Here is a 23,772-nt window from a genome sequence, read left to right as displayed (position 1 = left end):
TTAATCACAGCACACATGAATTAAATCAGACATTTACTAAGTACATACTGTACTTAATCTTGTTTACACCACAGCAACCCTACCAAGTGGGCACTAGCATAACAGCTCCATTTTGCAGGTAAGGTAAACAAGTATAGACTGAAATCAAGGCTATTGAGGCGGAAATAATATAAAGGTTTATTGAAAGTCAACCCTGAGGATCCACCCAGGAAACACAAGCCAGCAGAGCTGGAAAGTGCTCTGAAGTCTACTACAAGCAAACGCATTTTATAAGAGAGTTTCAAAAGAGTTTCAAAATGGAGGGGGAACCCTCCCAGTACAGTTGTACTTTTCTCATGGAACACAAAAAACACAATCATTGGTTACTGATTACAACATGGGAACCAAAATCGTCCATGTACAAACTGAAACAGAAGCTTCATGCTGCAACTATTCCTAACACTATCCAAATGGCTTATTCAGAACCAGCAGATCATACATTAATCAATAAGCGAGCAATTCTAACCACATTCATTGTTTATCTTAAGAATAAGATGTCTACATTCAGTTCATGAAACATCCCTAGGCAGTGAGTTTTGGAAAACCTGCTTCATTATGATTATTTCCTTCATGACAAGGTAGTGAGGACTTGCCCAAGATCTCTGAGAAGCCAAGTCTCTCGGTGTACAGTGTTCTCTTCACTCCCTTGGACTAAGGCATTGGAAGTGGGGAGGAAACAGAGGCAGATGCAAAAAACGTTGAGGAGATAAAAATAGTAATTACTGTATCAGCAGCAGATGATGGTGGTGATAAAAGTAAAGGCGGTTTCATTCGGTCACCACGCAGTCGAGACCTTAACGCCGGTCAGGGAGGAGACAAAATTGATTAAGGTGTCAGTGAGGAGCTAGCTAATAGTCTACAAACGCAGGGCCAAGACGCCATTCCGGTCCCCTACCCCCAAATCATCGCAAACACCACAAGACCAGAGCTGCCCGGCCTGCCCCGCAGACCCCTCCGGATCCCCGGCCCGGCCCCGCCCCCGGGGCGGTGCGGCGGCCCACGTGGTGCGACGTCGGTGCGCAGGCGGCTCCCGGCGCCGCGCTTCCGGGTTGGCGGCGGCGGCGCAGAGCGGAGGTCTAGGGCGGCCCGGCGCGGGGGCGCCGCCAGGCCACCGAGTGGGCTGGCCCCGACCGGACCTCGCCGGGCGCCGCGGAGAGGTAGGTGCGCGCGCGCCCGCCGTCCGTGGGCTGGGGACCCGCGGCCGCGTCGCCCTCTCCCGGCCGTCCGCTCCCCTGGCGCGCCCTCGGAGTCCGCGGCCCGGGCTCCCGCAGCTCCGCGCCGCCCGCTATCTGGCGCCAGCCTGGCCCCTCCACGCCCCCCTTCCAAAGCGGGGCCCCGTGCGGCTTACGTTGTTGTTGTTTTATTGTAGGAACCCCGAATTCACTTTGCATATGTACATTTTCTTCGCCTTATTTCATATTTGTTCTCACAGACGAAACGGCTAATAATGTGCGAGATTGAGGCAGTGTAGTTCTCATTCCCGTATTTGTGCAACCGCAAAGTTAGCCCTGGGAAGGACTTCAGAGATGGTTGATCCCATTCCTTCGCTTTACCGAGTAGAAAATAGACCCTGAGAGGTGGCGTAGATATTGGAAATTCACTCAGTAGGTAACATGCAACAAGAATGAGAAGCCCAAGCTAAGTTTTAAAATAGACTTTACAAAGTGGTAATGGTAAAATTCAGTTAACGATGTGATTAGTAGATTCATGTGGGCTGGGATTACCTTTGTTAGACAGTGCTTCCCCCTTTTTAAACAACGTCTTCTTATTTCAGGCTTAAGCCGCCTTGGCTTCTAAAAAAAATGGCAGAAACATCACCAGAGTCTTCTGGGCAGCTTGTTATACACTCAGACACTCACAGGGACACTGTCCTGGCCAGTTTTGAGGATCAGAGGAAGAAAGGCTTCCTCTGTGACATTACTTTAATCGTGGAGAATGTGCATTTCCGGGCCCATAAAGCCTTACTTGCTGCCAGTAGTGAATACTTCTCAATGATGTTTGCAGAAGAAGGGGAGATTGGCCAGTCCATTTATATGTTGGAAGGCATGGTTGCAGACACCTTTGGTATCCTGCTGGAATTTATCTACACGGGTTATCTCCATGCCGGTGAGAAAAGTACAGAACAAATACTGGCTACTGCTCAGTTCTTAAAAGTCTATGACCTAGTAAAGGCTTACACAGACTTCCAAAATAATCATAGCTCCCCAAAGCCAACGACATTGAACACTGCTGGTACTCCAGTGGTTGTTATTTCTAATAAGAAAAATGATCCTCCGAAGCGGAAACGGGGAAGACCAAGAAAAGTAAACAGTTTGCAGGAGGGGAAATCAGAACTGGCTACAGAGGAAGAAATACAGCTAAGAGTGAACCATTCTGTTCAGAATAGGCAAAACTTTGTGGTTAAAGAAGGAGACAATGGTGTACTGAGTGAACAGATTCCAGCAAAAGAAAAGGGAGAATCTGAGCCTGCTTGTGAGCCAGGTAGAGTGGAGGAAATGCCAGCTGAAAAAGATGAAAACTGTGATCCCAAGGACAAGGACGGACAGGACAACCAGAGTCGGTACAGTAAGCGCAGGATTCGGAGATCCGTCAAACTTAAAGATTACAAACTTGTTGGGGATGAAGACGATCAGGGTTCAGCCAAGAGGGTCTGTGGAAGGAGAAGGCGCCTTGGTGGCCCTGAGGCCCATTGTAAAGACTGTGGCAAAGTCTTTAAGTACAATCACTTTTTAGCAGTCCACCAGAAGAGCCACACAGGTAATTATGCTTTCACCAGCTATTGCAGTGTGTTTCGGAATTTGGAGTAGTCATGATAATAATAGCTTTCATTTATTCTGCAACTTCTGTGTGACTGGTATTGTAATAAAGCCTTTATACGTGTTATTATATTAAATTCTCACTACAATCCTGTGAGGTAGGTGATTTGTACAGATAAAGAGATGGTGTCCTAGAAAGCTTAAATAACTTGCCCAGGGTCACCCTTTTAGTGACAGAGCTGGGATTTGAACCCAGATAGCCTGATTCCTCTTGTTTGGAGTTGGCTCAGGGCTTTAACATTCAGTTATCAACCTCTAGCCCAGTTTACTCTGCTTTCTGAGTCTTGAACATTCCTTGTGTTGACCATAGATAGCCATGCTTTTGCCTCAGTCTGTGTGGACAGCTTTCTCACTCAGCCATCTAGCAATTAAAGCTTTCTCCTTGTTTCCATCCAGCCCAGCACCGGCCAATAGATTCTTCTGTGATGATGGAAATGTTCTATATCTGTGCTGTCCAATACGGTGGCCACTAGCCACATGTGGATTTTGAGTACTTGAATTGTAGCTAGTGTGACTGAGAAACTGAATTTTTTATTTTAGTTAATTTAAGTTTGAATAACCACATGTGGCTAGTTGCTACCATATGGGACAGTGGAGCCCTAGCCAGAAATCCCTTCCTCTGAGTCCTCTCTCAGGCACTAAATTCACACTGCTTTGAGTCAAGTAGTTGCCACTTGTATGAGTTTATTCCAGAACTTAATTGCAAGTTTAAGTGTAGGGACTGGTGCCTAAGTCCTCTCCTATCATCCAGCAGCTTGCTGTCAGGTGGTCCAGCAGCATATGGTGCTGTGGTTCTCAACATGCACATTAGAATTGCTTAGAAGGCTTCTAAAACTAGTAGTGTCTGGTCCCACCCCCAGAGCTTCTGATTTAATTTTCTGGAGCCTTGGTATTTTGAAAAGCTCCAAAGAGATTTTACATACAGAAAGGTTGAAAACACTGAATTCTGGTACTTTGAACAAAAAGTAGATACTTGAGAAATATTTGTTGAACTGTAATAGATTCTATTGTGTAATAAATTTTATTTTGGTCATTATTTTAATCAAAGCTACACATGTGCATAGTTTAGAGTTCAGTAGTTCTACAAAACTTATTAAGGAAAAAAATAGCATGTGGGCTCTTCCCATTTGCCCCTAGGATTCTGAAAGTTTGTACTCAGTCACTTTAGTGTGTGTCTGTTTCTTCTATTTGGGTAGATACTAGGTAGATCAGTATAGTCTGGAAATAATCTTTCACTTCCAGAAGATTTTTTAAAAAATATTTCATAGGTGAGTTCCTCCTCTCTGTTTTCTCTGTTCTGTCTTTCCAGAATTCCTGCTGTTTGGTTGTTGAAGCTCCTGGACCCATCCTCCAACTTTCTCTTCTATCATATTTTCCATCATTTTTGCTCTACTTCTTGGAATGTTTTCCACTTCATCTTTCAGCCCTTATAGGTTTTCTATTTGTACTCTTATGTTTTTACTTCTAGGAGATCTTTTTCTCTAATTTTTAAAAAAATCCTCTTTTCATTTAACCATGTAACATCTTGCCTATGTAAGCATGTGAATGATAACATTTACAGTACTTATCTGTTAGTTTTTCATGTTTTCTTCACCTTGGGCAGTCTTTCTTTTCTGCAGGTTGCTTTTCTTCCTCTTGTTTGTTTTGGTATCTGTCTCTGCTACTAAAGGCTTTCCTTGAATGTCTAATGATTTTTAAAAAATCATATTTAACCATATGTAAGAATGGGTTACTAAAAGCCACTGGCGGCTCTGCGAGTGTGAAGAGAGCCTGTAAAACAGTGGTCTCACTGTAGGCAGCATGGCTGGACCACACTTCCTTGCTGATGCCTGGCTTAGGCATCCTTTGCTCCCTTACCTTGGGCACTTCACTTACCAGGAAGTAGGAGGACTTCCTACTCTCCCATCTGGAGGGTGGTTGGCTTGGCTGCCAGTCTGGAGCAGGAGGGGGAGTCTCATTATCCCATATGTAAACTTTGACTTCCTGTTTCTGTAGTGGTCCCGCTCAGCCTCAGCCATGCCTGGCAACTGCTAATCCAGAGACCCTTTGTTTTACCCTCTTCAGAGAACATTTTCTATCTTCTGTGGGGAGAGGTCCAGTCTCCTGGCTGTGTGGAATGGAAGACTGGATCAGGGGGTCTAACTACCTTTGAAACAGATTTTGTTTACCCTCTCTCACCCCTATTTTCAGATACAGTAGGTGCCACCAATTCCTGAGCCTTTCAGAGGCTCTGTCTTTAAAATTAGGTTGTATCTCAGTGTTCCTTACTGCTTTCGATTCATCTGATCCAGCTTCCAAAATTGTTGCTTTTGTTGTCTCTCCTGTTCATTGACCTTTTGGATGTGTGCCTTTTAAGAGAGGATTTTTCTTTATTGTCATTTTAATTTGGGAGGGAACAGAAAAGTGTGGGGATTCTTGCTTACACCTTGCTTCTGGGGCTCTTGTTCCAGGGGAGCGACCTTTCAAATGTAATGAGTGTGGAAAAGGCTTTGCCCAGAAGCACTCCCTGCAGGTCCACACCAGGATGCACACAGGCGAGCGGCCCTACACCTGCACCGTGTGCAGCAAGGCTCTGACCACCAAGCACTCACTATTGGAGCATATGAGCCTGCATTCAGGTAGCAGGGCTTGAACCAGAGGGCCCACTGCCACCAGATTTCCATTTCCTAGGGAGGACATTATTGGGATCTAAATGGTGTTTTCTCAGCCTGGTATCATTTTCCACATGGTGTCATTGAAAGACAGAATTATGCATCTGTCAGAGTACAGTTTAGAGTTCTGCACAGTACTGAACTTTAAACTAGAGCTTATAAACTGGCTGCTGGGAGTTCCTGTGCAAACATGTTTTGTTTAACTACCAGAGTTTAGAAATATTTTACTTTGAATGCCTTTGGGGGAGGGACTTGAATTCTCTAGTTCTACCTCAGTTTCCACCACTCCCTATTGCCTTACATACCTTTACACTTTTATGTTTCTGCAGTAGACTCTGAACACTTTTGGGTTTGTAGACAAGTCACTTGTATCATTTGTAGAAAATAGTGACATGGGCCCACTGTGCTATTTATTTTATTAGTAAACATTCTAGTTCTTTATAGTTTTTTGCATGGTTTAAATGTTTTGTTTTTTATTTGGCAGGACAGAAGTCTTTTACCTGTGATCAATGTGGAAAATATTTCAGCCAGAAAAGACAGCTAAAAAGCCATTACCGAGTTCATACAGGTACAATAAAGTGAGAGAAAATTTGGTTTGGTGAAGAAGAAACATGAATGCAAATTGTTTCTGAAACATTAGGTTCATATTGTAGAAGGTAAATGGGTATTAAGGGAAAAGGGTCTTTAAAAGCAATTTAAATCAGATGTCCTTGTGTTTTTCTACACTACCGTGTAATTCATATTTAATTTTTATACTATGGTTTTGGTCCTGCACACAGAAACTGTACAGAATCAGCATCTTTCAGAAGTGTCACTTGCCCAAAAGGGCTTCAGTCGATTTGTTGTTAATGGTGCCTGGACAGAGAAATCATCACCCCACAGCTATCAGTCCAGGCTCTCTCCTGCCTGGCTCTACCCATTGTCCGTTTTTCTTTCCTGCCACCTGATAAGAAATGAATGTGGGTTTGGGAATATCATTTGAGATTAATTGGCCATAGTCACACTAATGCTTTGAGGGAAAAGGAGATTACATTTAAAAGGGTCCCTCTCTTGAGGAAGTACCGAGTTGAGGTGCATAGGACGATATCAGTTGTTACCAAATTAATGACAAGAATTTTGTTGTTAAAGTGCCATATTTAAAGTGATTATTTATCGGGGAAGTGCTGTAACACAATCACTGAAGAAATGCAGGGAGAGCATCTGCCCACTGACACTTTCTGTTGTTGTGACAAGGCCACTCACTACCAGAATGTAACCACTGCCATCGCAAATTCATGGATGTGTCTCAACTAAAGAAACATCTACGGACACACACAGGTAAAACTCCGTCTCATCGGTCCTTCCTAGTACACTTGATGTTTTCAGAAGAGAGGAATGAAGTTCTCTGAGTCCCCTCCTCAGCCTGTGTGTGGGAGTGTTTATTGTAAATTGAGTAGGTATTTTATAGCAGATCATTTAAGACCCCAAGGCAGAATGCTGTCAGACTGTTCTGTGGGGAAATCACATCTGTTTGTAGGTTAGCAAAAGGGAGATTACTTACTGAGTGCTATTTATATGGGAAAATTCATTTTCTACTGCAAAATAGTATGAGTCTACCTCTGGTTCTGTCTTGCTGCCTTAATTTATTTCAGCTTTGAAGATTATCAAGATAATGTTTTTAGAAAAAGAAACGAAATGAAACAGAGACAAAGTTGGCATAGACACTGAGAATTTTTCCACTTTCTCCCCTAGAACCAGCTCTTATGACCTAAGCATCGCCACCTCTAGAAAAATCAGCTTCAGGGACAAAGAGGCAGGATTGATTAGGGCAGGTCAAACGTTTTTATTTAAGATCAGAACAGTAAAAATGTGGGCCTTTTGCACCTTTGGTAAGGAGCATGTATTAAAAATAAGCCTGTCAGATTTTCTAAGGAAAACTTTCCATTGTAGGTCAATTATTTAATGATTCTGTTAAATTGTCTCCTAAAATTATATATCAGATTGGTTTATGGTGCTTTGTACATTGTTTTATAAATATGAGTTTTTCTCCTTAAATCAGCAAATGTCTCATAGGATATGAATTTTATGAAAATGGTCTCTATACAGTCTTTCTACAGACATTGTCATTAATAAGTTCTGTGAAATTTAATTCATCCACTTAACACATATTTGCTGAGTAGTTATTGGGTACCAGGCACAGTTTTAGGCCCTGAGGATACAGCAGTGAAGAGTTGGACAAGAGCCCCTGCTATTGTGGGGCCAGCATTGGACCAGGGAAGCAGAGAGTAAGCAAGTAGGTAACATGTTAGGTGGTGGTAAGTTCCATGAAGAGAAAAAAATGCAGGGTAAGCAGACAGGGTGCGGGACAGAGTGTGGGAAGAGGAGCTGCTCTTTTATATGGGACTGGTCTGGGAAGGCTTCATGGATGAGGTGGCATCTTGGATGGAGATCAGAATGCAGCAGGGGGGCAAACCAGCCACTGGGGATGTCCAGGAGAGAGCATCCTCAGCAGGGGGACAGCAGGTCCAAAGCCCTCAGACAGTACTGGGCATGCTGACATGCTGAGGAAGTGCCAGGAGGCAGGAGTGACTGAGGCCATGCAAGCGTGCTGGCAGTAGGAGAGAGTGGAGTAGGGGGACATCAGAGACAACTGGAGTCTGTGTGGTGCAGCAGTTCTCAGTTTAGCTGCATACTTCAGTCACCTGACAAGGTTTCTTAAAAAATACCTGGTCCCAACCTCAGAAATTCCAATTGAGTTGACCTGGGGTGGAGCCTCGGGATTGGTATTTGGAATTGGCATTTTTAAAAGTACCCCTTGGTGATTGTGTTGTGCACTGAGGCTTAAGCACTTTGGAGGCCACAGTCAAGGCTGGATTTTATTCTGAGTGAAATGGCTTTACTGAGAAGAGTGACATGACATGACTTAGAATTTTAATAGGGTCACTCTAGTATGTATTAAAAATACACACATATGGGTGAGGCAAAGACAGAGGTAGAGAGCCCTGTCAGGAGCCGGTTGCAGTGACCCTGGGCTTGGCACAGTACCACAGCCATAGAAGTGGTGGCAGGTGGCCCACTTCTGGATATACTCTACGGAAGAGTCCGTACGCTTTGCTTATGATTGGATGTGGGGTTGAAAGTAAGCAGAGGCAAAAGCAACTGGAAGGAGGAAAAATGGGAAGACTGGAAGGAACAGATCAGGAGCTGGATTTTGGACATGTTGTGGCTTAGATGTCAACTTGACATCCAGGTGCAGGTGTGGAGAGGCAGTTGGATATTTGAGTCTGGAGTTCAGGGGAGAAGTGTGGGCAGAGTTGTAAATTCACACATGTACACATGCGCCTGTGAGTGGCACGTGGAGCCGTGATGGGTCTGGACTTCTTGGGGAGGTTGTGGATGGAGGAGGGCTGAGGTGGCACGCTCATGTGGAGCAGTGCCAGAGGAGACAGTTCACCCTTGGTATTGCCTCCTGAGCATAAGGGGGAGCGAGGCTTCGTCTGTGAGTAGAAGCAGGCCTTGAAGTGGGGATGAAACGGGGAAGTCTTCTCTCCTGTAGCCTTTTCAGCCTGTCTACTCTGAGGAGAAGCAGAAGGGGAAAGTGGAAGATGTGTGATGGGTAAAAAAGGAGACAGAAAGGGCTCTGTAAAGTGGTTTGTATGACTTAGAAATAAGAAAAGAAATCGAATCCATCAAAAATAGGGGTTCTTCAAGGGGAGGGACTATGACCCATCTACCGCCACCACCTGACACAGAGAATGTGCTTGACGTAGTGTTGACAGGCATTGGCATGCCAGTTCCCTGCTCCCCGGGCATTGGGCAGCCAGAGCGAACACTGATTGTGCCAGCAGGGCTATGCCCAGTTGGAAAACCAAGACTTGTCCTTCATCTCTTAGGTCTTTAAATGCAAACTGTCTGGGTTAGATGTCCTGCACCAAGCACTAGAGAAAAGGCACACTGGAGTCGTTCTCTTCCCTAAGAGGGCATCTTCCTCGGGGAGGAGAAGGATGTATTTCGAAATGGAGGCAAGGTATCACTCAGACAGGCTGTGCCATTGAGGTCGCCGTGGCTCAGGTGCTTGTGTTTGGATCTTCTTCTGTCCCTGGAGCTGGTCAGGCTTACAGGGACCAAATGAACCCTAGCAAACTCACAAGACTAATAGACCAGTGAATCTCTTAACAAAAGGATTGCACTTTTCTATTGCCTGCAGTGCCTCCTTCCTGACATTAGTGTATCCGAAAACCAGATTAGTGATCAGAGGATTGCCTGGTGAGCTGGGGGCAAGTCAAGGGAATTAGCCCAGGCCATGGAGAAGCCTGGTGAGTGAACTCTGACCCCACAATACAGTCCCAGCCCTGCAGTATCCCTTTTCCCTTGGATGGTGTTATAGAAACACTGACTCTACCCTGCGGGCTCCCGCTCTTGTGTAGATGGCCCTGCCTAGTAACACATAGTTAATAAGTCACAGTTCTATTCACAGCCTCATTTCCTTGGATTGGATTTGAAGCTTCCTAAATTTCCTCAACTGTGTGTTTCCAGACCATTTGTTAAAGTTGCTCATTCCTATCTCTCTGAAGTCTGGGGGCCCTCACCATAACCCTTACAGAGTCAGCATGCCATCTGTTAAGAATCTAGGTGTGGTGGGATAAGAGCCACAGTAGAGGTGTGCACACAGTGAGGGGAATGGGCTCACTTTCCCCTGGAAGGTCTGGGAAAGTATCCAGGGGGAGACCTGGGTCTTGGAGCCAGAGCCGGATAGACAGAGGAAGTGGGAAGAGGTGTTCCCAGACAGGAGCAGGGTGTGCGGAGCTGGAGGATGTGGGAGCCCTGCACAAGGGCTGCCCTGAGGAAGGCCCCATGTACAGGTCGACAGCCCTGCCAGACAGTGGGGCAGACCCAGAGGGAAGGGCCCAGGGGTGGGCTGGTTAGCAGGCTGTTTAGGGCCGTCAGGTCAAGAAAGCAGAATGAAGAGATTTATTTAGGAGATTTGTTTTAGTGTGAGAAAAAATTGTCACTGCATACATGACAAATAAGAAAAAATGAGTACCCCAGTAGGAAACTGGATAGGCGACATGAAAGGTGCTTCACATAATGACAGGAATGGCGAGTAGACAGGTATAAAACCATGTTAACTACATTAATCACCAAAGAAAAAGGAATGCATGCTCTTTTTTGCCCATTAGATTGAGGAAATGGGCATCTTTATGTACTGTTGGTGGGAATATAATTTGGGAACTTTCTGGAAAGAACTTTGGCAATATTTATCAAAATGTAAACTGCCCAATTGTGAATTTGCATAAGGAAATTTTTCATAGGTGGGATTGTTTAGTGTCACAAGCATAAAAACAACCTAAATGTCCATCAGTAAGGGATTAGTTAGGTAAATTTTGCACTATATACACAAGGGAACACAGCACACCTTTTTAAAATGGTGGTGTGGCCTTACTTGACATGACAGAAAAGCATGCTCTGGATGATCTCACGGTGTGAAAAAGTGTATTCACATGTGTCTGTGTACAAACAGATGTGTCTGTAAAGATGTCCATCACAGACAGTGTTAACTGCTTATCAAGAGAGAAGAATGCTGATTTTGTTCTTTATACTTTTCAATATTCTTTTACAGCAAACACGGGTAATTTTTTAAGAAAAACAAAGCTGCGTTCCACAGTGGGAGGCAGGATACTTAGGAATGAAGAATGTACAGAAATGGATTGAGAGTTGAACGTGAGATCAGAGAGAACTGGAGGCATCTCAGTGACTGTTGCACCTGGCTGGGGCAGGGGCTGGATGGTGCTGCCATTAACCAAGAAAGTTATTCCGGGTTTGAGCAGAGGGAGGTAGGAAATCCAGCTGTGATGCCCCACCAGCACCAAGTAGTGGGTACTGTCTGGAGTGGGGTCTAGGATTTACAAGTCATTGGGGTGGTGGTGGGGGTGGTGGAGTAGACTGCTAAGAAGAGGGTCTGGAAGGACACCCTGGGGCCACTTCAGTAGTCCTGGGTGGAACCTTTAGAGTCATACTCATGTCTCTGCTCTTTCCTTTAACTGCCATTTTCTAATCCCCCTGTAACAAACTTCCTTCTGGTCCCACTGCCACTCAGTCCCTGTCATCTCACCTTCTTGTCCTTTGTCTCCATCAGCCTCCTGCCACCTCGTGGTCCCCACCTCAGCACCTTATGTGTAGACTGTTGCAGGAACTCCTGCCTGGTTCTCCTCTTCCAGCCCACCCTACTGTTCATTTCCAACTTTATTTTCTTAGTATTTCTGGCATGTCATCATTTTGCCAGAAAGGTCTAGAAGCTTCACAGGTCCTCTGCTTGGAATTTATGGCTCTTCATGGTTTGGCCTCATCTTTTAGCTTTACCACTCCTCAGAACGAAACCTCATTCCTCCTAATGCACCCCATGTGGCCATTTCCAGCACCAGCTTTTGGGTCATACTATCTATACTAGTGCCCCTGTCCAGGTCTCTCTCCAGTCTAGCCAGATCTAGCCTCTACCCACACCCACCGTCCGTATGCACTCATCTTGTTGATACCTCTCATTTTACCTTTTCTTTTTATTTTATTATTTTAGGTTTAGGCAAATGCAATAGTGAGAAGGGGGAAAGAGCAGAACAAGGAGTTCTGTAAGTGACTGAACAGTCAGTTCAGATAACTCACGAATTTTGGACTAGCTGAAGCCACTCGTTTTAATGTTTAGTCCAATACAGCCTATGCTACTTGATGACTGTGTGCATCTTCTCAAGTAGACCACACATTCTTTTTGAGACACTGATTATGTCTTTTGTTTTTTTTCCATTTCTTAGTTCTGTTTTGTTGATGGTCCATCAGTGTTTCAGAACTGAATAAACTTAAAAATGAATGGGTCACTCAGTTGAAGGTAACAGAGCTGGACACAGGGGAGCAAATCAGAAACTAGGGGGTCAGAAGACTTCCCCCAGATTCACCATGGCTAGGGAAATTTGTTTTCTTCTTGTCCTGCTCGCTCCCTAACAGAGCTTCAGCTGCAGGATGTTGCTCCTGGAGAGAATTTCCACTATTTTAAACATTTGCCCTTAAAAGATATTTGCCAACAGACAGACTTTCTGAGCTGTTATAAACCCAGCTAGAATTGATTGATAAAATTAACATTATTATATGTGTTTCCCACACAGAACTTTACAATCAGAAGCAAAGAGAGCAGGTACTTAGTGTTTGAATCCGGAAAGGGAGAAAACCAGCTGAGATCAGAATACGCCCCAGCTCTGATGTAGAAAGCTGTAGACAGATAACGGCAGTGGCCAGGTCATAGCCTTTGGAGTGGTAAGAGTTAATGATGCAAAGATGCAGATTCATCCAAGTTGTCACAGATGTCCTCTGCCTGGATGGAGCTTGGAGAAATGTCTAGCCTGAATTTTCTGGTGGATGCGTCAAAGGGAAGCTCGCTGACCATCCTGCACTTCAAATTGCACTTATCCCCTGGGTTTGTCTAGTTAGTGGGATTTTGCTGCTTTCCTTTTTTTTTTTTTTTTTTTTTTTTTTAATTCATAGTTCCCTTGCCTGCATTAGAATTACTTAACTTTGTTTCTGGAGGGTATGAACAGTCTGTCATGAAATGTGCCACATGCAAACTAACACTGAGTAAACACTTGATGTTAATGAAGCATACTGTATTCTGGAGCAGTCATAACATCTGGTGTGGGCCTTCGTCCACCCCTGTGAAGCTCATTCATGCTGCAGGGATTTCTGGAACAGCATGCCAGGCTGGGTTCTAGGCACTGAGGTACTTGAAGTGGTCAAACCCACAAGTTATCTTATATAAGAGGAGGAAGGTAGATAATAAAGAGCGACAGCACTGTAGAAAAAATAAATCAGGGAAGTGGACTAAGGAGTGCTTGGAGGTGGTGGATAGTACTTTGGGGTGAAAAGGTCTCGCTGGTAAAGCAATATGTGAGCAGACTTGAAGGAGATGAGGCCAGTGAACCACCCTGGGGGACACCCTGAGTTGAGGTCAGGGAAGTTTGGGTGAGGAGTAGGGGTGGGGGATACAGACCTCTGATCCCTTGTAGGCCAAGGGCTTTGGCTTTTGTCTCGGGATGGGAAACCATCAGGGCATTTGCAGCAGAAATGTAAAATGGTCTGACTTTGTGTCAAGGCTCACTCTGGTTGCCGCATTGGTAGTGGATGGCAGGGAAGCAGGAGCAGAAGCAGGAGACCCTTCGGAGGCTGCCGCAGTGATCCAGGTGAGGGATGGTGGTGGCATGGGCCAAAATGAAGGCTGGTGAGGCAGAAACAATTTCATAAGGGTTTATTGAAAGCCGACCTTGAGGATCGACCCTGAAAACACAAGCCAACAGAGCTGGAAAGTGCTCTGAAGTCTACTAAAAGCAAAGGCAGTTTATAAGGGAGTGGGAGGGGGAAAGTTCCAAATACTGTTGTGCTGTTCTCACAGAACACAAGAATCACAAGCATTGGTTACTGGTTACAACATGGGAACCAGAAGCATCTACATGCAACCTGAAGCAGAAGCATCGTGCTGCAGCTGTTCTTAACACTATCTAAATAGCTTATTCGAAGCCAGCAGTTTATGCATTAATTAATAAATCAGCACTTCTGACCACGTACATTGTTTATCATAAGAACAAGATGGCGACATGGAGTTGATGATACTTATCCTAGAGCAGTGAGTTTTGGAAAACCTTCATTTTGATTATTTCCTTCATCAGTGGCATGGGCTGGGGCAGCAGTGGAGGTAGAGCAGTGGTCAAATTCTGGATGTGTTTGAAGGTAGATGTAAGTGTGACTGATACCTAAATGACTCTCGTGCCTGGAGTCCTCTGGAGTGCAAGTGGGCTACCTAACCAAGCAGTGAGGCATGAGAGCAAAAGTCGCCGTTACATCTAAGAGCGGAAAATGCAGGAGCAAATACAGTGTGCTCCTTTGTTTCCTACGTATAACAACTTCTCTCCTTGTTTCAGTTCTCAAGTTTTTAAGGGAAAGAACTGTACCTTGTGCTTGCTCTGTGTCTTGGTGCATTGTACAGAGCAGGGCCTCAGGAAGTACTTCATTCATTCCCACTGGTGGAGGGTATTGCCTTTGTTCTTTTTATATTGTGAAGCTGTGAAGTGGTTTTGAATTTTTGTTTTGTGCTGAATATATATTTCTAAATGCTTTCTTGTTTTCAGGTGAGAAGCCATTTACTTGCGAAATCTGTGGCAAATCTTTCACAGCAAAGAGTTCTCTTCAGACTCACATCAGAATCCATCGGTAAAGTTCTGCAGATATTTTTCTCATTTGGAGGCCTCATTCACCTCTGTCATTCAGTGGGGTGACCTGTTACCTACACAGTCCTTTTCTCCAAATTGTGACTCTGGTAGAATTTTCTGTGTAAGGGCCGGCCCATGGCTCACTCGGGAGAGTGTGGTGCTGATAACACCAAGGCCACGGGTTCGGATCCCCATATGGGGATGGCCAGTTTGCTCACTGGCTGAGCATGGTGCTGACAACACCAAGTCAAGGGTTAAGATCCCCTTACCGGTCATCTTTTAAAAAAATAAATAAAATAAATGTAAAAAAAAAAAACCAAAAAAAAAAAAATTAAATTTACTATTTTCTGAAGAAATGTTTTTGTTCACGCAAATTACTCCCGGATTAGATTTAGAAGTTCTTCTAGCAGCATCACAGGTAATTAGGGGCAGCTCAAATTTTAATATTGATGTTAATCATATGTACTTATTTGGTCACTAGAGTCTAAAAATTGGCTATGAGGACTAAAAACAAAAAAGAACCATATGAGTAGTGTATAATTATTTACTTTCTTATCTGAAATACATGCTAAGGAAGCATAAAATTTTGTTACTTCAGTCTAAGTCCAGCTGCTGCCCTTTCTCAAGCTCCACCCCCACCTTTTCTTTTTGTGTTAGAAACCGAAGCCCAAGGAATTGTGACTTGCCCCAATTCCTAAAGTTATAGGAGAACCCATGACTTAAGATTTGCAGTCTAGGGCCGGCCTGTGGCTCACTCGGGAGAGTGTGGTGCTGATAACACCAAGGCCACAGGTTCGGATCCCATATAGGGATGGCCGGTTTGCTCACTTGGGAGAGTGTGGTGCTGACAACACCAAGTCAAGGGTTAAGATCCCCTTACCGGTCATCTTTTAGGAAAAAAAAAAAAAAAAAAGATTTGCAGTCTAGTTAATTTTTCTCTGTTCTTGACTGCTTCACCCTAAATAATGATGAAGTAATAAGTAGGTATTTCCGTGTTTAAAATAACATGTGTTTTCTTATAGAGGAGAAAAGCCATACTCCTGTGGCATATGTGGTAAATCCTTCTCAGACTCCAGTGCCAAGAGGAGACACTGCATTCTACACACGGGCAAAAAGCCTTTCTCCTGCCCTGAGTGTAACTTACAGTTTGCTCGCTTAGACAACTTGAAGGCCCACTTAAAAATCCATAGCAAAGAGAAACATGCATCAGATACCAGCAGCATTTCTGGCAGTAGTAATACTGAAGAGGTCAGGAATATTCTTCAGTTGCAGCAGTATCAACTCTCTACCTCAGGAGAGCAGGAAATTCAGCTTCTTGTAACCGATTCTGTACATAACATCAATTTCATGCCCGGTCCTAGCCAAGGAATCAGCATTGTCACTGCAGAGAGTTCCCAGAACATGACCACAGACCAGGCTGCTAATCTCACTCTGCTCACGCAGCAGCCAGAGCAACTGCAGAATTTAATTCTTTCAACTCAACAGGAGCAAACAGAACACATTCAGAGCCTCAATATGATTGAAAGCCAGATGGAGCCCTCACACACGGAGCCAATGCACGTCATCACACTGTCCAAGGAAACTCTGGAACATCTTCACGCCCATCAAGAGCAAACAGAGGCGCTCCATTTAGCAGCAAGTGCTTCAGATCCGGCTCAGCACCTGCAGCTGGCACAGGAGCCGGGTCCGCCACCACCCACTCACCATGTGCCCCAGCCCACACCCCTTAGTCAGGAGCAGAGCTGACCTGTAAATGTGTTTGACTGCTTGGTTGGGCTATAAAGTCAGCTGTAACTGGATTGTAAACGCTTGAAGTCAGGCTCTGTGAAACCAACTTACAGATCCTTACAGAGGTGTGATAGCTAGATATTTATAATGCTTTCCATCTAGGCAGTAAGGTGTGTATCATGTCTTAGCTATATACTGATTTGGATTTAGCATTTCAATATTGATGAATGGTTTTTGTTTTCATCTACATCTTAAAGACTGGAGTAATTTTTCTTTGGGGATATTGATTTATACTTTTCTGTAAGTATTAAATGTTCACAGCAATAAGTTATGGTCTTGCTGACCTTTCCAGTTATATTTTTTAGAACAAAGGAAGTCATTTGTTGTTTGAGTTGGGTAGAGTGGTTAGTTCCACTTATTTCTTTTAGGCAACACAATTGCCACTACAAGACAAGACAGGGCTAAATATGACAGATCACAGCCTTTGGGGAGTTTGTTTTAGGGGACTGACTGGAACTTACTAAAAAGACAAAGTAACTCTTTCTTAACATTTAATCTTTGTTTGGTACAGTGGGTTCATCCTGTCGTGGTTAAGGTAGATTCAAACTCATAAACTAAATGTCTATTTTAACTCAAAATTCATATTACAAGAAAGCCAGATGTATAGGATTTTTTAAAAATAATTCTGAATTCAACTTTTCTGAGAACATGGATTTACATATTTTTAAAAAGTAGACAATTAAAATTTTAATTTGAAAGTCTAATTAAAATATTAAATTGGATCAAGACATTTACCTCAAATAAAATCTGAATTTTTGTCAGAAATGATATTTGATTTTCATGATGACGTTAAAGCTTTCTTAATTATCCTGGAATAAAAAATTTTATTCAGTGTAATTTAAGTGTTAAATACATATATTTTGTTGAATTCTAATTGACCTCTGAAAATGTTGATCTATGTGTTGTCCAATAACTTTCTGGACAGAGAAATTTACTATAATCTGTTTTTACTGCAGACTTGATTAAATCCCACAAAATGGACACATTATTTTTAAAAGTAAAAGTAAATATCTTCTCTTAATCATAAAAGTAATTTTGAGCCTCTGAGACTTAGTAGCCAGCATGTGTTTATAATCGTAGATTTTAAATCATCATCAAAAGATTAAATCGTGGGGTGAGCCCGTGGCGCACTCAGTAGCGTGCTGCGCTAGCAGCGCGGCAACTCTCCCGCCGCGGGTTCGGATCCTATATAAGAATGACCGGTGCACTCCCTGGCTGAGCGCCGGTCACGAAAAAATAAATAAGTAAATAAATAAATAAATAAATAAATAAAAACAGTTCTTTCTGAAAATTTAAAAAAAAAAAAAAAAAGATTAAATCGTTATGGTGTTTGGATTAGGTTTTCAGACTCAGCGTATTTTATTGAATTCTTTGACTGCTTTCTCTCCATAAACTGGTAGAGGATTTTTTAGAAAAGAAGGTGGGTACCGGTATATTTAAATTAACATAATGCTAGTGGAGAATAAAATTAATTGGGTCTTTACATCAGTTTTCTTGTTTTAGACATCTTTGATTTCCACTTGAATCAAATAAATTCTTTGGAGTTTAATATAGAATTCTTTGGGTTTGAGAGAAGATGGAAACATTTTTGTTATGTACAATTCACAAAATTTTCAAGATGATACACATTTGAATATGTATCAACCAAGGTAATGCTAAATCAGGCCTAACTAGAGCAAAGGTATAATTTTTACAAATACTGTTGTTCCCTAAGTATTATTTCAGGTTCTTGATCTAGTCGTTTAAACTGTTTATTCTTAAACCACAGTTTTTACCAGCTTTTCAAAGCCTATTGACTCACATGTTCTCCAGGAAATACATAGATAGTATTAAAGTAAATGAATTTTTACTCTCTTTGGATAGCTAGGTAATTATTCAGAAAATATGGCTGTTTATAAATCAAGTTTAACTAGTTTTATAACAGTTTATCTCTGCATTAAAAGAAATATAATGTGAGCCACATAGGTAATTTAGAATTTTATAGTGTCCACATTTAAAAAGTATAAAGAAACAGGTGAAATTAATTTTAATAAAATTTTATTTAATCCAACATTTGCTAAATATTATCATTTCACCATGTAATCAACACAAAAATGTATTAATGAGATACTTTATATTTTTTCTAAGTCTTCAAAATCTGGTGTACATTTTACTTTTCCTGCACATCTCAATTTGGATGCTATACTTGATCTGTAGATTTCATACAATTTACAGTTGAAAACTTAGATTTGCCTAGCATGCAGCTACAGAAATAGTTAATATTTTTTCAATAACTGAAACAAGTATCAGTTTTCAAATTTACATTAAAATTAATTAAAATTAAAATTCAGTTCCTCGGTTGCACTGTCCCTGTTGGAAGTGCTCCACAGCCACATGTGGCTCGGGGCTCCTACATGGACAGCATAGCCTACCTGTTTCTAGCTTGAGAGTCAGGCCCAGCCAAAACTGGATTTTTTGACCAACTGTCAAAGGGAAACAAGAAAATGATAGCATTGTCACTTGCCTCTTTCTGTATCCCAAATACCCATTCTGCCTCTTTGAATGAAATCCCTAAATCCCTGTTTTAAAGTTCTTTTACCTAAAGGAAATGTCATATAGATGGAAATGCTTCTAACGTGCCCCTGAGAAATTACATTGCCAGTGCAGTTTCACAATTCATTTTGTGCTAAATGTATACAGGTTTTAAAATTGTTTTAACGAGCACAAAAGTACAGAGTGCATCTCATAGGAAATAGTAGACTATTATGCTTTGGGGCTACTGAAATATACCTTGTTTTAAAGGCAAATCTTTTGTTTACTCACAGTAGAGAGCTAGCCTTGGGATGACTCAAGCTGTTAACCATCAAAGTAAGTTATTTGTGTTTAGATCCCCGCATTGGCCAGCTGCCAAAAAAAAAAGTTATTCAGGTGCTTGCCCAGTGTTGCTTGAAACTCTTCTTTCCACCTCTGTATATTTTCTATAGTTGGTTCTTGTGTTGAAAATGTTAAGAGTAGGGCTGGCCAGTTAGCTCACTTGAAAGAGAGTGTTACTGGTAATAACACCAAGGTCAAGGGTTTAGATCACTGTACCAGTCAGCTGCCAAAAAAAAAAAAGAGCAATGGGTTCAGTGATGCCAGGGTAGGGAGATTCTTGTTATAAATGCTTACCTAGGTTTTTCTGAATTAGAGCAGTAACAGTATCTGCCACATATGGAGCCTTTATTGTAGGCCAGGAGCGAAGCCAGGTGTTTTAGGTCTGTATCCTGTTTTAGTGCTTCTCAAACCTTTTCCATGTCATAGTACATAAAAAATAGGATTTATACAGCACCCTGTGGTTAGAGGACTTCAATCACCTCTGGGTATGACTGGTGTTATTAGTTTACTGCCCTAAAAAATACCACAGACTGGGTGGTGTAAACAACAAATTTATTTTCTCACAATTCTGGAGGTTAGAAGTCCAAGATCAAGGTGTCATCATGGTTGGTTTCTTCTGAGGCCTCTCTTGGCTGCCTCCACATGTTCTTCCCTCTGCATGTATCTGTGTCCTACTCTCTTCTTATAAGGACACTAGTCATTGAATCAGGGCCCACCCGATGTCTTCATTTGTAATTTAATCATCTTTTTCTAAATGCAATTGCGTTCTCAGGTACTTGGGGTTAGGACATCAATACGTGAATGGGGGTTGGGGGGAGCACAATTCAGCCCAGAACAACCAGCATCTGGACTGAGAAGGAGAGCAGTGTGGGGGACACACTTGTAACCCATTTGAAGCACGTCTCATCTTACTTAATCTTCATGACATTCCTATGAGGTAAGTAGTATGCCTATTTTACAGATGAGAACATTGAGGCTTAAAGAGATGAAGTCCGTGGCCCAAAGCCATACAGCAAGCGGCAGAGCCAGAACTGGGACTCAGCTGTCTGGTTCGACTACTTTGCTTCCACCAGACTGGCTTATGGGCTTAGTCAAAAAGGTTCTATTACATTAAGCAGATCATAGGTGACAGGAAATCCAACTTTTGAAACATTTACTTTGGATTTTTCATTACCTGTGATCTGCTTAATAGAATCTTTTTGACTAAAATTGAAGGTCTGTGTCTGAAATTTCAGCATACGATTATAAGCTTTTAACATAACAGTATTAATGAAAGATAGTTTTTCTCCTACAAAAATTCAGTAATTAATTTTCATTTAGTATCTTACTACTATTGATTTAAAGCTTAATTAAAATTTACCAATTGGATGAAAATTACTACTACAGTGAAAATGTCTTAGCTAACATGAACCTGTGTAAGCCCTTTTTTCAAACTTGAGGGTATTTTAAGTTTAGGGCAGATTTGTTTTATTTTTGCTACCACTATGTATAAGTATTAAGGTAAATATTCATCCTCAGTTTCCAAACTTAAATAAGCCTAAGTTCTTCAGAATTCAAAGACGATCCTTTGTCTTGCTTTTGTAAATAGCAGGTATGGAGGAATGACCCCTAAAAAATTCCCCTTGCCTTCCTTTTGTAAACAGCAGGTATCAAGGAGTGACCTGTAAAAGAAGCTGGAATGTCATTGTGATAGTTTATCATGCTTTCAAATTCTTTAAACATAATTAAGCAGCAAAGACTTTAGTTTGACTGGAATATATATATATTTCATTCTCACCTGAAACGTACCACATTAAGAGCTTTTAAACTAAAGCTCATTCACATTTTCAACACAAAATGTAGTAGGAAACTGAACACATTTAGGTTACAGCAAGGGATCTTGGCTTTTTTACCTAAGTTTGAAAATTGATACCATATTCAATGTGAAGTGTGGAAAGAGGAAAAAATTTGGCAGGGGTCAAGGCAGGGAACTTTCTGGGCCACGGAACATGGGCTTATTTATTTTGAATTCTTCACATCCATAAGATACCACTTTAAATAAGCATTTAAAGATGATTTTCCAAAAGAATAGTTCAGCTCTTGGTTTTAATTCATTCATATTATTTTTATACTTTTTAAATGAAAACTTAAGCTGGTGCTTCCTTAGGCTAAATCAGAGTTTAAAACAAAACTGTATTTTTAAAATCTACCATAAGCCTTGTTTTAGTATGATTAAGTGGCTTCTTGACAAATTTTTCCTATAATGTCAGGGTTTGAAAGGCAAAAAAAATACAGGGAAGTTTAAACTGAGTCTGGATCTATTTGTATTTTTAACCTTTGCAGCCTCTCAGGATAGAGTCCCTTGAGTTATCTCGGAGTCTATGAAATTATGCTTTGACTTCTGAGGAAATATGAGGGTACTTCAAAAAGTTCATGGAAGGATTCATATTATCTTTTAATTCTTTTTTTCCACGAACTTTTTGAAGTACCCTGGTATTCAGTAAAAAGCAGCATAGAGGGATAAGGTTGGAAGGAAGAATAAGTAGGAAGGAATGAGGGACCCAAATCTGTGATTCACCCATTCTAAGCCAAGAGAGAAAGCTGGGATCATTCTTCATGGGGCCCTCCTCACCCCCACCCAATCCATGACCAAATTATGTCTGTTTCACCTCAGATTATCTTTTTAATCCATCCACTGCGTACACCAAGTGTCTTGCCTGGACTCCTGCCAAGTCCTCACTGATCCTTTCTACTTCTTCCCCTACCCATTTCTCCATTGGAAGTGGGGGTCTATCTGGGCTCATCATTGCCCCTTAGCTTAGCATCAAGCAGACTGTCTTGCTAAACTGTCTTGCTAAATGGATTTGCATTAAGGCAAATATGATCACATCTCTGCTTAAAATCTTTGTGCAGTTTCCCACTGCACTTAGAATAAAATCCCCCATCCAGCTTCCTCTTGGGCTTTTCCCTTTTTCACTTCCAACCACATTGGCTTCCTTGCAGTTCCTGAAATGCACCCAGCTCTTTCCCGCCTGAGGATTTGGGGGCAGGCAGTTTCTCAGCCTTCAGAGCCCCATTCTGACTCATGACTATTATGTGAGATTTCAGGGAGGCCCTCCCTGAGCCTCTAATCTCAATCAAGCCATCCTGTCATATCCTCTCACACCCCTGCTGAGTTTGTAATTATTTTTACCCACAGCTCCTGGCCCAGGGCCACAGTCTGTTGTTTGAAGGCAGTGACCTTCAGGTGCAAGGACATAGTATAGGTTGGCTTAGACATGTCACCTGCAGTGCTAAGGGACTTACTTTCTGGCTCCAGGCCCAGGAGATCAGAGATTGGGAAGGGAGGTAAGGATGGCATTGCAGGAAGACAGAACATGATGTGGGTCAGAGGAAAGAGGATTTTTAACTGTCATAAGGGCTCAGGTTTTTAGCGTAGGCCACTGCTGGTATTATTTATGAAAACATTAGAATGGGATTTTTTAAAAACTGACTTTTCATGTATCAACCATTATTTGATAACGATTAGAATTGGCCGATGTGATTGTGCCAGCATTTTTAGTTCTATATACACATATAATGTGGATCATGACTCAAGATTCTAATTAAGAAGAGAAACGCTCGTAAGTAAATAATAAATGTATTATTTTAGCTTTAATAGAGGTTTGGTTCCCCCACCCCCTTGGAAGAAACTCTGTGAGTAAAACTTGGTTTGGGTCTTCTAGTCTGTACATTTCTTAGGGCCAGCACATTGAATAATGGGATTTTAGAACTGAAATGGGCTGAGGAAGTTGAGTCATTTAACTGCCTTCATTTAGAGATGAGAAGACTGAAGTGTGGTGATTGGTGACTTCCAAGGTCACACTAGGCTAGTATGAATCAAAGCTGGAGTCTGACCAGAACTGGATTCCAGACCAATGTATTCCCCACTGCTTTATGCTCCAGAGTGTGTCTTTAATTAGCAAAAGCTGAAACTCCAATTCAGCAGTTTTCTCAGCATTGATGAATTCATTATCCTGTGATTTTTTTAAAGACTTGTCGTTCAGAGAGCTGCCACAGCACCCTGTTGGGCTGTAACTGCAAGTCATCCAGTCAAGCCAGACCCTGCTAGGCCTTTGCAAAAGCAGTAAGACGAGCAGCTAGTTGTCTGCCACCTGCTAATGAAAGGGTAACAAGATAATTCTAAAAGCCTGGTAACCCATGTGTAGTGGATTTCTGAACGTTTTTACACTATTTATTTAAATATGGGTGTGTCATACTCAGATAGGCCCAGATGGGACATTGCCCTAGTTTCCGGAGCGTGACCTGGCTGAATTCCCTGCCTCTCTGGGCAGAGAGCAGGCATTTCCCCTCGTTTTCCTCCCCCTGCCTGCTTCTCAGCTCCAGCTGGGAACAGAGTGCTCAGGTCTTGGTGGGTTGGATCTC

General features: G+C 42.3%; 1 protein-coding gene across 5 annotated transcripts; it reads left to right on the top strand.

The window, feature by feature from the left end:
- Positions 1-1,098: 1,098 nt before the first annotated feature.
- On the top strand, positions 1,099-17,118 carry ZBTB24 (zinc finger and BTB domain containing 24). Of its 5 annotated transcripts, none has more exons than XR_010023616.1 (7): positions 1,099-1,196; positions 1,814-2,796; positions 5,306-5,473; positions 5,991-6,074; positions 6,740-6,823; positions 9,693-9,801; positions 13,617-13,668. XR_010023616.1 is itself a non-coding variant. In XM_063097131.1 (7 exons), the coding sequence occupies exons 2-7, from the start codon at positions 1,842-1,844 to the stop codon at positions 16,471-16,473; spliced, it is 2,097 nt and encodes a 698-aa protein (XP_062953201.1). In that variant the 5' UTR covers positions 1,099-1,196; positions 1,814-1,841; the 3' UTR covers positions 16,474-17,118. The 5 variants fall into 5 exon arrangements, 2 of the variants coding, with proteins under 2 accessions (XP_062953201.1, XP_062953202.1); XR_010023615.1 differs by lacking the exon at positions 13,617-13,668 and adding an exon at positions 11,106-11,184; XM_063097131.1 differs by lacking the exons at positions 9,693-9,801; positions 13,617-13,668 and adding exons at positions 14,647-14,728; positions 15,750-17,118.
- The last annotated feature ends 6,654 nt before the right edge of the window (positions 17,119-23,772 follow it).

Source organism: Cynocephalus volans, chromosome 5 (assembly GCF_027409185.1).
Source record: "Cynocephalus volans isolate mCynVol1 chromosome 5, mCynVol1.pri, whole genome shotgun sequence".
In the NCBI taxonomy this organism is placed as follows: Eukaryota; Metazoa; Chordata; class Mammalia; order Dermoptera; family Cynocephalidae; genus Cynocephalus; species Cynocephalus volans.
This window is presented reverse-complemented; position numbering and strand designations above follow the sequence as displayed.